This window comes from Rhinolophus ferrumequinum, chromosome 6, assembly GCF_004115265.2.
Source record: "Rhinolophus ferrumequinum isolate MPI-CBG mRhiFer1 chromosome 6, mRhiFer1_v1.p, whole genome shotgun sequence".
NCBI lineage: Eukaryota > Metazoa > Chordata > Mammalia > Chiroptera > Rhinolophidae > Rhinolophus > Rhinolophus ferrumequinum.
In genome coordinates this window covers 2,769,189-2,782,953 of record NC_046289.1, presented here as the reverse complement: position 1 = coordinate 2,782,953, position 13,765 = coordinate 2,769,189, and the positions used below count along the sequence as shown (strand labels likewise).

General features: G+C 48.2%; 1 protein-coding gene across 1 annotated transcript in view; it reads left to right on the top strand.

The window, feature by feature from the left end:
* DYNC1H1 (dynein cytoplasmic 1 heavy chain 1) overlaps window positions 1–13,765 on the top strand; it is a 65,088-nt gene that overhangs the window by 18,284 nt on the left and 33,039 nt on the right. The window contains exons 9-23 of the mRNA XM_033108116.1: window positions 151–330; window positions 1,653–1,802; window positions 3,389–3,535; window positions 7,426–7,566; window positions 7,899–8,075; window positions 8,182–8,292; window positions 8,383–8,502; window positions 9,011–9,250; window positions 11,691–11,846; window positions 11,985–12,098; window positions 12,331–12,441; window positions 12,517–12,726; window positions 12,885–13,031; window positions 13,243–13,409; window positions 13,500–13,673. Of these exons, the coding sequence (XP_032964007.1) occupies window positions 151–330; window positions 1,653–1,802; window positions 3,389–3,535; window positions 7,426–7,566; window positions 7,899–8,075; window positions 8,182–8,292; window positions 8,383–8,502; window positions 9,011–9,250; window positions 11,691–11,846; window positions 11,985–12,098; window positions 12,331–12,441; window positions 12,517–12,726; window positions 12,885–13,031; window positions 13,243–13,409; window positions 13,500–13,673 (2,345 nt within the window). The remainder of the gene's footprint in view (window positions 1–150; window positions 331–1,652; window positions 1,803–3,388; window positions 3,536–7,425; window positions 7,567–7,898; window positions 8,076–8,181; window positions 8,293–8,382; window positions 8,503–9,010; window positions 9,251–11,690; window positions 11,847–11,984; window positions 12,099–12,330; window positions 12,442–12,516; window positions 12,727–12,884; window positions 13,032–13,242; window positions 13,410–13,499; window positions 13,674–13,765) is intronic.

The following is a 13,765-nucleotide window of genomic DNA, read 5'->3' as shown; positions in this document are numbered from 1 at the left end:
CCCTTCCCTCTCAGCCCAACAAACAGGATTAGCTGTCTATGGAAGAGCTTCTCTACTTAGAGCATTTGTTAGTTAATTGAGAAGAATGTACATAAGAATTAAGGGGTAGAGTGACAGGGTGTTTTAAATATTAAACATACCTTTCTTTAGGTGGATGACCTGCTGATTATTGAAGAAAAAATTGACCTGGAAGTCCGTTCCTTGGAAACGTGCATGTACGATCATAAGACTTTTTCGGAGATCCTGAACAGAGTCCAGAAAGCCGTGGATGACCTGAACCTGCACTCCTATTCCAACTTGCCCATCTGGGTCAACAAGCTGGACATGGAGGTCAGCTGGGGCTTGTCACAAATGCTGCCTTGCATTGTCCTCCTGTCAGCATAGGGCTGGGACCTCCTTCGTGAGCTTTAGTTTGTCCCTGAAAAGCAGTTATCAGTGATGGTTTAGTTTCCCCTCAGAAATCTCATTTAACTAGTAACGACAGAGCTCAGCTGTCGGACTAGCAGTACTCACGTCTGTTCCAGGTTGGAGACAGGCAGGGAGCTATGAGGGAGGAGAGAGCGTTCTCTCTATTCCTGGGTATGTGACAGCCTCCTGCCTGGCCCTCCCTGCTCTTCTCGTAATTTAGGTTGTCCTTCCTGGCCCCCTCCAGGCATCCTCTGATAACCCTGCCCTCTCCACCACCCAACTGAAAAAGAAATACTCGATGACAAATACCTCTTAGACGTGTGTGGGGAGGGGGGAAGAGTGTGTGTGTGTGTGACAGACAGCCACACGCATACTTAACCGCCCCGCATGGCTGGCTTGTTGGTGGATGTAAGAGAGTACACCCCTGACGAGTCTCAGGAAGGATATCTTAGGCCTGAGGTCACACAGTGGACAGGTGGTAACTGGTCAGTTCCAAGCTGTTTGTGGTTCACAGGTTTTCTCTTCCTTTCCCTTTTAAAATGGCTAAGTTGCAGTGTGTCCACATAGTGGACACTAACAGTGAAAGTTAACAAACCCCACTCTTGAATCCACTGAACTTCCCCAGTTGTTCTCATAGCTGCCCTCACAGCATTTCCAGGATGGTTGTATGGCCCAAGGCAGACTCTTCACAAAGACATACACCTGTTCTGTTCGTAGGAAATTTACTTGTCTCATTTTAGATCAGAGAGAAGATTTTGTTGTTTACTTATTAAGAGAGAAAGTGTCTACTATGCGTGGTAACAGATGTGATCATTTTGCAATATATACAAATGTTGAATCATTATGTTGTACACCTGAAACTAATGTAATGTAATGTCAATTATACCTCAGTTAAAAAACAAAAAAAGAAAATGATTTAATCTCTAAATTATAGTTTTCTAGTTTTATTTCTGAGGCTGCCAGGAAAACGCTTTTATTTTGTAAACTTTTTATCATATTAAACCTATATCTGACTGTGTCTCCACTTGGGAGGCTTGGTGACAGCCCACAGGTGGAGACAGCCTAACAGAGAGCAGGTATCTGAGGCCTGGAGAAAGTGACGGAAGTGAGACTGAGAATAGCGGGGGGCAGGGGGTGTCGTTAGTAATTTTATCTTTGACCTGAGACCTCTGCTTTGTATTTTATGTGCTCTGTGAGTTGACTTGTGGAGGAATCACTATTTTTCAACGTTCCTTTCTCTGCAGATTGAAAGAATATTGGGTGTTCGCCTGCAAGCTGGTCTTAGAGCTTGGACTCAGGTGCTTCTCGGACACGCTGAAGATAAAGCCGAAGTTGACATGGACACGGACGCACCACAAGTCAGTCACAAGCCCGGCGGGGAGCCCAGGATCAAAGTGAGTCCTTCCCGCAGCAGCTCATTTGCAAGGCAGTAAACTTCTCCCCCTAAAAAGTACCCATGAAAAGGCCACTTTACAGTGGAGAAACCTGACAGACACCACCTTGCCCAGGTGACCAGGTCAGCAGCACCCACGCCGTGTGTGTGGAGTAAGGAGGAGGGCCCTGCACCTCTGTGGGCTTTCTCCCTAAATCTCTCGGCCTCATTCTAGTCAGGAGCAAAACATCAGACAAATCCAGATTGAGGGTCGTGCTACAAAACCCTCGCGCAGTGCTCCTCCAGGGTGTCAAGGTCACGAGAAAGATGAGGAAAAAGCGAGGACCTTCACCGATTGGAAAGGATTAAGGAGTTGTGGCAGCGTGATGCGGTATTCTGGATTAGATCCTGGGAAATCTGACGGAAGCCTGTATTTTAGTTAGTACTGTATCAGTGCTAATTGCCTGTTTTGACAATTGTACCACCATAGAGGAAGGTGATGACGGGTATATGGCAACTTTTTGTGCTTTCTTTGTAGCTCCTATCTATAAGTCTAAAATTATTTCAAAAGCAAGTTTTTAAAAATGAAAAATATATTTACACTGGAAGAAAAATCTCTGCTTCCCAAGCTTATGTGCAAGAAATCATTTTGCTAACTGAGCATAATCTGCCTCAAGTAGAATTTCAAATTGACACCAAAATGTCACTGTTTCCGTGAAAATCTAAATCGGAGTCTTGTGAAAGAATGCAGTAATGTCACGGTGGTCACCACACTGGACAGCAGTCCTTGTTTCCGAGCCACCAGTTTCCCATTCGTGTGAAGAAGTGGTCGGCCAGAGTCTAGCAAGCTTTCTAGAAAATTCTATTCAAACTGCAAGGAGACCCTGCCTCCTGATGTGAGCGGTGGTTTTAAATATGCCCACATTGCAGTAAGTCAGTAAGCCCTGCAGAGTGGTGTGTAGTTGACAGTGTTTGTGTTACATTTATCGATAGACAGGTCTCACAGAACTGCCCGTGGACTTTGATCTGGGAGAAATGTTCAGCTTTTTTCCCCTACTCAGACTTTACCTTCTTATTTTCTCTTAATGCTTGAAAAATATTTTCACTTTGAATATTAGATATCTATCCCCAGACCATTCTTTGTAAAATACTGAGATGCAGGAAAGCAAGGGGGTGAGTATCTGAGTGGTATGATCTGTGGAGACTGGGTGGGAATCCCTGATTGGCATAAAGCACTGGCAGGTGGCCCTGCCATGTGCGGCACGTGTGTGACAGCCAGTGCAGCCTCCTGTCACTGCATCAGAGGCACGGGGCTCTCGGGGCTCTTGGTCATTGTGTCAGAATCATGCACATCAGATCCGATGGTGCCTTATTGAGCACCAGGCACAGAGACACGAGAGAGAGACCTAAGTAGTGCCTGCCCTCTGACTTCTCATCCCTCGGGGTGGGCCATAGACCACAAACATGACATTGTACACAGAGGTGACAGACCTTGTGCTTCAGATTGAAGTCATTTCATAGTTTAAAAAGTGTTATGCATCCAACCCGTTTTGTTGAAACAGATTGCTGACTAAGACATGCAACCTTCTTTTGCACCCTTCTTTGCAGAATGTCGTTCATGAGCTCAGAATAACCAATCAGGTCATCTATTTGAATCCGCCAATTGAAGAATGCAGGTACAAGCTGTATCAGGAGATGTTTGCCTGGAAGATGATTGTGCTGTCTCTCCCCAGGATCCAGAGTCAGAGGTACCAGGTGAGCCTGCTGTCCCCCTCGCCCCCGGGCTCCGTGACCACACCTCTGCCGGCCGTTTTTATTCCCCTCCATGCCTCCCCCACTGTATTTTTTAAAAGCAGATTCCATATATAATATATTCTATTAGTGTACTTACTTCTAGAGCAAAAGAAAACTCAAGACCGTTCTGCGTGAATGTTCTAGGGAACATTACTTTTAAACAGGACCAGTGGTTTTTAAATAAACGATTCCACAGCCTCTGCTTTAACAGGCTCTTCTAAAGAATAGCGATCCTGTTAGGAAGCGCATCTCTCTGCTTGGAGCATAATCTCAGCTCCTTTCAGATTTTTCTGAGGTAGCATCTGCCCGTACGGGGCTTGCAGTCTCGCAGTGCTTGGCCCAGAACTTGGAGTGTCCGGCTAATCGGAACGGAGCTGTGAGTGGTTCCTGCCCCTTGAGGAGTCTATGCCAGCCTCAGGACGTTTCTGGTCATATCTGTCCTGCCCTGAACTCGCTGCCGAGTTTCTCTGCATTGTTCTCTCGTTCATCTCCACATGTAACGAACTAAAGCCAGCCCCTCTGCTTGTGCACTCACCCCATCTCCCTCATTCTGTCTCTCAGTTCTTCCCTCTCTTCTGACTCTTCGTGTCAGCGAATAAACTTGACCCTGTCCCCCTGTAGCCATGTGATTTCACTGCTCCTCTTGGTAGCAGACAGCTGCTCCAGCCCCTGCCCCTCAGGCGTGTGCCCACTGCTCCGCCAGCATTGTCTGCTCAGTGTCACCGGGGCTCCCCGCTGCTGGTGTGTGGCTCCTTAGTCCTGGAGAACTGTTAGCGACAGATCCCACAGGGTGTGCGCTCACCGCTCCTCGATACACTGTTTTTGCTCAGCTTCCCTGGTTTTCTCCCACCCCACTGGCGGGTCTCCTTTACTGCTGCTTCTCTGGCTCTCCCTCCTCCCCACCTCTAAATATTCAGTGCCCTCTCCACCCCCGAGCACTGTGTCTCATCCAGCCTGTCGACTTTCAATGCCAGCTGTGTGCCAACAACTCCTGTTCACATCTCCAGCCTGGCCTTGACCCTGAACTCCATACCTGTCTACAGGTGCCTCCTTGGCATCTCCACATGACCATCTGAGAGACATGTCAAAGTGAAGGTGTCTCCCCAACCCCCCGCCCTCAAGTTTGTTCCTTCCTGGTCTTTTCTTTCCCATCCTTTCAACCCACTTGGGCCAAAAATCGTGGTGTCATCCTTGACGTCCATTGTCTCTACTTTCAAAATTCACCGTAATTTACTTCTTACCACATTCACTGCTAAGGTACCATCATCCCTCACTTGGATTATTAGAATTTCCTCTTGATGGGTCTCTCTGTGTCTGCCTCGCCCCCAAAAATCTATTTTCAACACAGCAGCCAGAGTAAGTCTTAGTAGCATGTTGATCCTGGCAGCGCTCTTTTCAGAGCCTGGTACTGGCTTGCTGGGCCCCACGTCGTAGCCTGCTTCTTGCATCTCTAAATTCAGCTCTTGCTTCTCCCTCGTTGGCTCCGGCCACCCTGGACTCTTCTCATCCTCACACGTGCCAGGCAGACTCTTGTCCTTGGGCCTTTGCACTTACTGAGCTCCTCTCAGAATCCCTGGTGGCAAATACTCATAGACTCCCTCCCTCCCTTGTCCTGGCTCTGCTCAAATGTCACCTCAGTGAGGCCTTCCCTGACTTCCCCATTTAAAATATAGCCCCCCCCGACCCTTTACTCCCTGCCCCCCTCTTTGCTGCTTTTTCTCCATAGTACTTTTTCTGTATATTGTGCATTTCCCTTAATTGTCTCTCTCCTCCCGTAAAACATAAGTCAGTGTGAACAGAGATTTTTTTTTTTTTTTTTTTTTTTTTTTTTTTTTAATTTATTGGGGTGACAATTGTTAGTAGAATTACATAGATTTCAGTTGTGCAATTCTGTATCACATCATCCATAAATCACACTGTGTGTTCACCACCCAGAGTCAGTTCCCCTTCCATCACCGTACATTTGATGCCCCTCACCCTCATCCCCCACCCCCCAACCCCCTTACGCTCTGGTAACCACCAAATTACGTTCCCCAGATTAATTTTCAAACCCCGTGGCCATCCTGTGGTCACCGACTGCCCTCCAATCCCCTCACCCTTCCCCCCACCCCCCCCCCCCCCCCGCCCATCTAGCAACCCTCAGTTTTTCCTCATTGTCTCCCAAACTGTTTCTGATTAGTTCATTCACTTATTCTTTTCTTTAGAATCAGCAAATAAGTGAGATCATATGGTACTTATCTTTCTCTGTCTGACTTATTTCACTTAACATAATGTTCTCTAGATCCATCCATGTTGTTGCAAATGGTAAGATTTCTTTCTTCCTTATGGCTGCATAATACTCCATTGTATAAATGTACCAGAGTTTCTTAATCCAGTCATCTACCGATGGGCATTTTGGTTGTTTCCATGTCTTAGCTATTGTGTATAGTGCTGCAATAAACATAGGAGTGCATAGAGATTTTTGAATTGAAGTTCTGGATTTCTCCGGATAGATACCTAGGAATGGAATTACTGGATCATAGGGTAGTTCCATTTTCAGAATTTTGAGATACCTCCATACTGTTTTCCATAGCGGCTGCACCAGTCTGCAATCCCACCAACAGTGCACAAGCGTTCCCTTTTCTCCACATCCGCGCCAGCACTTGTTGTTTGTTGATTTATTGATGATAGCCATTCTGACTGGGGTGAGGTGGTATCTCATTGTGGTTTTTATTTGCATTTCTCTGATGGTTAGTGAGGTTGAGCATTTCTTCATATGTCTGTTTGCCATCTGTATGTCCTTTTCAGAAAAATGTCTCTTCAAGTCCTCTGCCCATTTTTTAATTGGATCGTTTGTTTTTTTGGAGTTGGGTTGAGTAAGTTTTCCATAGATTTGTGATATTAATCCCTTATCAGATATATCACTGGCAAATATCTTTTCCCATTCAGTAGGATCCCTTCTTGTTTTATTGATGGTTTCCTTTGCTGTGAAAAAACTTTTTAGTTTGATATAATCCCACATGTTTATTCTTTCTCTTAGTTCCCTCGCGCAAGGGTGTATATCAGTAAAAATCTTACTCCGGGTAATGTCTGAGAAGTTTCTTCCTATGTTTTCTTCTAGGTATTTTATGGTTTCAGACCTTACATTTAAGTCTTTAAGCCATTTTGAATTTATTTTTGTATATGGTGTAAGGAGGTGGTCCAACTTCATTTTTTTGCATGTGTCTGTCCAGGTTTCCCAGCACCATTTATTGAATAGACTGTCATTACTCCATCGTACATTCTTGCTTCCATTGTCGTAGATTAAATGGCCATATAGGCGTGGATTTATTTCTGGACTCTCTATTCTGTTCCATTGATCTATGTGTCTGTTTTTATGCCAGTATCATGCTGTTTTGATTACTGTAGCCTTGTAGTATAATGAACAGAGATTTTTGTCTTGTCTGTTTATTGTTCCTACAACAGTGCCTGGCACATAACAGGCAGTCAGATTGTTGAAGCAAATGATTGTCGTGGGTTCCATCATCCGGGTTGGTGTAAGTCTTTGGCCATGGTATGTCACGTTCTCAGACATCACCTCTCAGATTAGTGGTTCAGGCCTCCAAGGTCCGCTCTGGGCGCCTTGCTCTGCTCCTTAGGCTGGGCGTGAGCATGTGCCGAGGGGGAAGCCACATCTTCTAGCTTGTGGTTGACTTGATGAGTTAAATCTAAGTAGGCCTCTGGTTACTTGTGATGGGGTAAGAGGGTGTTATCCCTTACGCGCCATTTTTATTGGGGACTGTTCTTTCAGTTCATTTTAATAAGTGGGTGGTGACTCAGATTACCACCTGTGTGCACACCACTCACGTTCATCTCTGGCTTTGCTTGGTTAGGTGGGCGTGCATTACGAATTGACTGAAGAAGAGAAGTTCTATCGGAACGCTCTGACACGGATGCCGGACGGCCCCGTGGCCCTGGAGGAGTCCTATTCTGCAGTGATGGGCATTGTAACTGAAGTCGAGCAGTACGTCAAGGTGAGAGGCCCTCGTTTCCCTCAGCACGCCGGGTAGCGTATGTGAGACACAATGGATATGGAACTAAAAGGTCTTGACTGTATGTAATAGGTGTCACTGGATAATTGCTACTTGAAAGCAAAGTGAACCGTAGGACAAATCTGGGCTATTCACGATCATTTTGGGAAATTGTAAATTGCATTCTTTTTTTGATACGGTAATTCTCAGAATTTCAAGTGAGAATTTTTCTAATGATCAATGAACATGAACTTTTTAAACAGACTATGACTGTATAAATATTCTATAGAAACGAAAGTCAAACTCTGTTGTTTGACTGTTTTCTTCCTCTGCAGGTTTGGCTTCAGTATCAGTGCCTATGGGACATGCAAGCCGAAAACATCTATAACAGACTCGGGGAAGATCTCAACAAATGGCAAGCTCTCTTGGTTCAGATAAGGAAGGCCAGAGGGACTTTCGACAACGCGGAAACCAAGAAAGAGTTTGGGCCAGTCGTCATAGATTACGGCAAGGTGAGCTCTGCGGTCTTAGGAGAGGTGTCGAGCTCGGGAAGTTGAAGTGGAAACAGCCTGCAGGACAAAAGTGACCCTCTGTTGCCTTGTGCTCACTCACTTGCAGGTGCAATCGAAGGTGAATTTGAAGTATGACTCTTGGCATAAGGAGGTTCTCAGCAAATTTGGGCAGATGCTCGGCTCGAACATGACCGAATTCCATTCCCAGATCTCCAAGGTGAGGAGAGGCAGGGTTTCGGCAGCATAACGAGGCTGCTGACAAACCTCGGCTCCAAGCTGAACCTCTTTCCGTGCTCTCTCTGGACAGTCTCGCCAGGAGCTGGAGCAGCACTCGGTGGACACGGCCAGCACCTCGGACGCCGTCACCTTCATCACCTATGTGCAGTCTTTGAAACGCAAGATCAAGCAGTTTGAGAAACAGGTTGAGGTGAGCTCTAGGAACAGTGACAATTCTCGCTGTCCCCCCTGTAGGCACCGCCCACAGTTCACCTCTTGTAACCACCTGGTCGACGTGCTCGTTCAAGGGCAGGGGCTGACGTCCTGGGTGGCCATGTTCTATCAGCTCTGCAGGTTCTCCCTACGCACACCAGGGTCTGAGGACCACTGCTTTTATCTTTTAAGATCTTTCACTTTAGTTATGGATCTTGAAGTTATCAGACTTAGATTTCCTTTTTGCTGTTTGCGGTGGGGGGCAAAGTACAGCTGTGGTGTGCATAGCTCCCCTCCAGAGCCTTCTGGATGCAACTAGAGCAGTGAGGCCTGGCCGGCCGGCTCTCAGCACGCTGCCTCTGACCACAGCGCTCGGGACAGGAGGTTTCTGGACAAGGGAGGTGTATTGATATTCTGTATTCGGTAGCCAGTGTTTCATGGGACACTGACAGCAATTTCTGTTGTTACAGAAGAACAAAAGTATGTTTCTTTTTTAACTCTCAAAGCTCTACCGCAATGGTCAGCGCTTGCTGGAAAAGCAAAGGTTCCAGTTCCCGCCCTCCTGGCTCTACATTGACAATATCGAGGGAGAGTGGGGGGCCTTCAACGACATCATGCGGCGGAAGGACTCTGCCATTCAGCAGCAGGTGGCAAACCTGCAGCTGAAGATTGTGCAGGAGGACCGGGCCGTGGAAAGCCGCACCACCGACCTGCTGACCGACTGGGAGAAAACCAAGCCCGTCACGGTGAGTCTCGGCCGCCATGCCGTGGCTTAGCTTTCGAATAACGAAGACTTTATAATTAGAAAGAACTTACAGAGCATGCATTTGAAAATGGGACTGCCAACTTAGACGTCTGTTTACCCAGAACTCTCATGAGAGTCCCCTAAGACGGTAGATGGTTTGCAGAGTAAAGGTTTTCTGTTCTGAAGTCGTCCTCTTACTGAGGCATATGCAAAAATGGGGATTACTCTCGTGGACGCAGACTGAGCCCCACTGCTGCTGCTCTGTCGGGGGACAGGTTCTCTGTCATTACTGTTAATTAAACATGTGCCCAGAACCTACCACATCCGGTTCTCTGGGTTCATTCCAGTATTTACCAAGCTCCTGCTGTTCTAGGCAATGGAGATATAGCAGTGAACAAAAAAGACAGGAGCCCCACTTCATGGAGTTACGCTCCAGTGGGAGAGACCGATAATAAAACATGGACGAGGAAAACTTGTGTTTTAAATCATGGTGCTATGTGCCTTGGGGGAAGGGTGAGGGCCCAGTGGAAGGGGTGTTAGTAATGTACTTACTGCTGTGTCAGGGACAGTGACGTTTAAGCGGAGCTGTGGAGGTGGGGGGCGGGTAGAGGGGACAGCAAGTCCGAGATTCGGGCAAGCAGGTAACAGCTTACCTGGTTACGGGGGATAGATACCTGGTTACGGGGGCGGACCTGGTTACGGGGGATAGATACCTGGTTACGGGGGCGGACCTGGTTACTGGGGATAGATACCTGGTTACGGGGGTGGACCTGGTTACTGGGGATAGATACCTGGTTACGGGGGTGGACCTGGTTACGGGGGTGGACCTGGTTACTGGGGATAGATACCTGGTTACTAGGGATAGAGACCTGGTTACTGGGGATAGATACCTGGTTACGGGGGTGGACCTGGTTACTGGAGATAGATACCTGGTTACGGGGGTGGACCTGGTTACTGGGGATAGATACCTGGTTACGGGGGTGGACCTGGTTACTGGAGATAGATTCCTGGTTACGGGGGCGGACCTGGTTACTGGGGATAGATACCTGGTTACGGGGGTGGACCTGGTTACTGGGGATAGATACCTGGTTACGGGGGTGGACCTGGTTACTGGGGATAGATACCTGGTTACGGGGGTGGACCTGGTTACTGGGGATAGATACCTGGTTACGGGGGTGGACCTGGTTACTGGGGATAGATACCTGGTTACGGGGGTGGACCTGGTTACTGGGGATAGATACCTGGTTACTAGGGATAGAGACCTGGTTACTGGGGATAGATACCTGGTTACTGGGGTGGACCTGGTTACTGGGGATAGATACTTGGTTACGGGGGTGCACTTCAAATCTTTATTTAGACAAATGTAAACATAGTCAAGAAAGGGAGAAGGATGTTAAATTTTTGTGAGTGTTAACCTGGTTTTGTAGTTTGGGGATGTGGGTTTTCCACCAGACCTGGTGGGAGATTTGGCCTCCCACTGTCTACTGGTTAGGGCTTGTCCTGCCCTCAGCCCTGTCTGTTGCTGGGTCCATAGGCCATTCTCTGGGTTTAACTTGGTTTCCAGCGGCCCTTGTTTTTTGTTGTTTTTTTTAAGTTTCATGCATATTTCCCCCTATTTTTTTTTTTTTAATTGGGAAACTGTGTTTCTTCAGGGTCCATCAGCTCCAACTTGTTGTCCTTCAATCTAGTTGTGGAGGGCGCAGCTCACTGGCCCATGTGGGAATTGAACCAGCAACCCTGTTGTTCAGAGCTCGCTCTCTAACCAACTGATCCATCAGGCCACCCCATCAGGGGCCCTTGTTTTAAGAAGGCCCCTGCTTTTACTAATGCCAGTGCTGTGGGTTGTGCAGAATGCTAGTTGTAGTAGGGGAGTGAGTATTGATCAGTAGGCAAGATTCTGGTCACCCAAACTTGGTGAATATCTCATACTGTCTCACCTTGCTAGTAATGTGCTATAGTTAAAATTCTAATCGCTAGTCCATATAGTCATACTCAAAAGTTAGTAAAGTGGAAAAGAGAGATGGACATAGTGTTAATGCTGAAGTACAGGCCTTCTCCATGATGGCAGGGCTTTGTTTCTCACTCTTAGTGACTGATATAAGAACTCTGTGTCAGGGAGGGTGTGGCTGGCAGCCCTCAACTGCAGGTCCCCGCAGATCGGGAGTGAACGTCTGTCCTGTCTGTCGTCTTCCCATCTCCCCAGGCACTTAGTGAAATGATGACTGAATTCAGAGGTGTCCCACCTTTCTTGTATTTTTTTACTTATGTCAAATGGAAGGGTTACACTCAGTAATGTACACAATCAGAAGAGTCTCTCTTGTTGAATGTGTATGTACGTGGGCGTGTTCATGGACTCCCAGCAGGCTCCCGGCTCCATTTCCCAGCCAGTGTGCACTGTCCTGAGACCCGGGTGCAGCGTTCTGTGCTTTGACTGCTTTCAGGGCAATCTCCGCCCGGAGGAGGCGCTTCAGGCTCTCACCATATATGAAGGAAAGTTCGGCAGGCTGAAGGACGACCGGGAGAAGTGCGCGAAGGCCAAGGAGGCGCTGGAGCTGACGGACACGGGGCTGCTCAGCGGCAGTGAGGAGCGCGTCCAGGTGTGGACCGCCGTGCGGCGGGGTGCAAGTGGGGGCGGGCGCGTGGCTCTGTGCCTGACTCTGCGTGACCTGGGCCCTGCCAGACTCGGACATGGCTTCTGTTTCCAAAGTTGAAGTGCTTGCTGTTCTTAACCGCAGGTGGCCTTAGAAGAGCTGCAGGACCTCAAAGGCGTTTGGTCAGAACTTTCTAAGGTCTGGGAGCAGATTGATCAGATGAAGGAGCAGCCGTGGGTGTCAGTGCAGCCCCGGAAGGTGTGTCCCGTTACGGTGGTGTTCGTAGTGCCCTCGTGTGTTAAGATACAGACTGTCCTTAGAAACTGCAAACCAGGAACGGTGTTGTGAGTTCACAGACTCTCACATACGGTCCTGCATGTCGTTTACATTATTACATCCAGCCTAACGTAAAATTTCTTTTGAAATCTTCTTAAAAAACTTTTAAAAGAATGTTGGCCAACTCAGTATTGTCTTGTGTCTCTCTTGACAGCTTCGACAAAATTTAGACGGCCTCTTGAACCAGCTGAAAAACTTCCCCGCACGATTACGGCAGTACGCATCCTATGAGTTTGTCCAGAGGCTTCTGAAAGGTTACCTGAAGGTAGGTGACGAGGTGCTGCAGTTGTGGTATCCATAGAAACGCACCTGCCCCCTGACCTGCTTCCTCTCCCCACAGATCAACATGCTGGTGATCGAGCTGAAATCCGAAGCCCTGAAAGACCGCCACTGGAAACAGCTGATGAAGAGGCTGCACGTGAACTGGGTGGTCTCGGAGCTGACCCTGGGCCAGATCTGGGACGTGGACTTGCAGAAGAATGAAGCTGTGGTCAAGGATGTGCTGCTCGTGGCACAGGGGGAGATGGCCCTGGAGGAGTTCCTGAAGCAGGTAAAAAAATGACAGGACTGACGGCCACTTTCAGGTCGCGTCGCAGGCTGTGCCGTTGATCTAAGCTGCAAGTATGGAGCCGGCGGTGCTGCTTTTTGTCCCCACAACATGTGTTGCCTGAGCGGCCTGTGAACGCCCTCTCTCTGGTTTCCATCCAGATAAGAGAAGTGTGGAATACTTACGAATTAGACCTGGTGAACTATCAGAACAAGTGTCGCCTGATTCGTGGCTGGGACGACCTCTTCAACAAGGTCAAAGAGCACATCAACAGTGTGTCTGCCATGAAGCTCTCGCCCTATTACAAGGTACCGGTGGGGGAAGCCTTCCCTCCCTGATCAGAGCGTCCCCGCCACTGTCACTGTAGTACCTTCTGACTGACAGTCACCAGAGCCCGTTACTTAATACGTGAGCCAAGTAACTTGCCAGGCTCTTAGTGTGCATTTGGCGTGAGCTTTGGCCTATCTGTTCTGGAGGGAACGCTTAGCAGTTGGACTCTTCCTCCCGTCTGCGCACTAGGTTTTCGAGGAGGACGCCCTCAGCTGGGAAGACAAGCTGAATCGCATCATGGCTCTGTTTGACGTGTGGATCGACGTGCAGAGACGCTGGGTCTACCTGGAAGGCATCTTTACAGGCAGTGCGGACATCAAGCACCTGCTGCCCGTGGAAACCCAGCGGTTCCAGAGGTGGGCTAGCCAGGGGCCAAGGAGCTGACGGAGAGATGGGCGGGTGCCCTTCTCCCACGAGGCTGACCTCGGCTTTGATTTGATTTCTAGTATCAGCACAGAGTTTTTGGCGCTGATGAAGAAAGTCTCCAAGTCTCCCCTTGTTATGGATGTTCTCAACATTCAGGGCGTGCAGAGGTCTCTGGAGAGATTGGCAGATCTGCTAGGAAAGATCCAGAAAGCCCTGGGAGAATACCTGGAAAGGGAGCGGTCATCTTTCCCCAGGTGAGAGTTGTTTTTTTGTTGTTGTTTTTTAAATTTTAGGTGTGTTTTCCTAGGACCCATCAGCTCCAAGTCCAGTAGTTGTTTCAACCTAG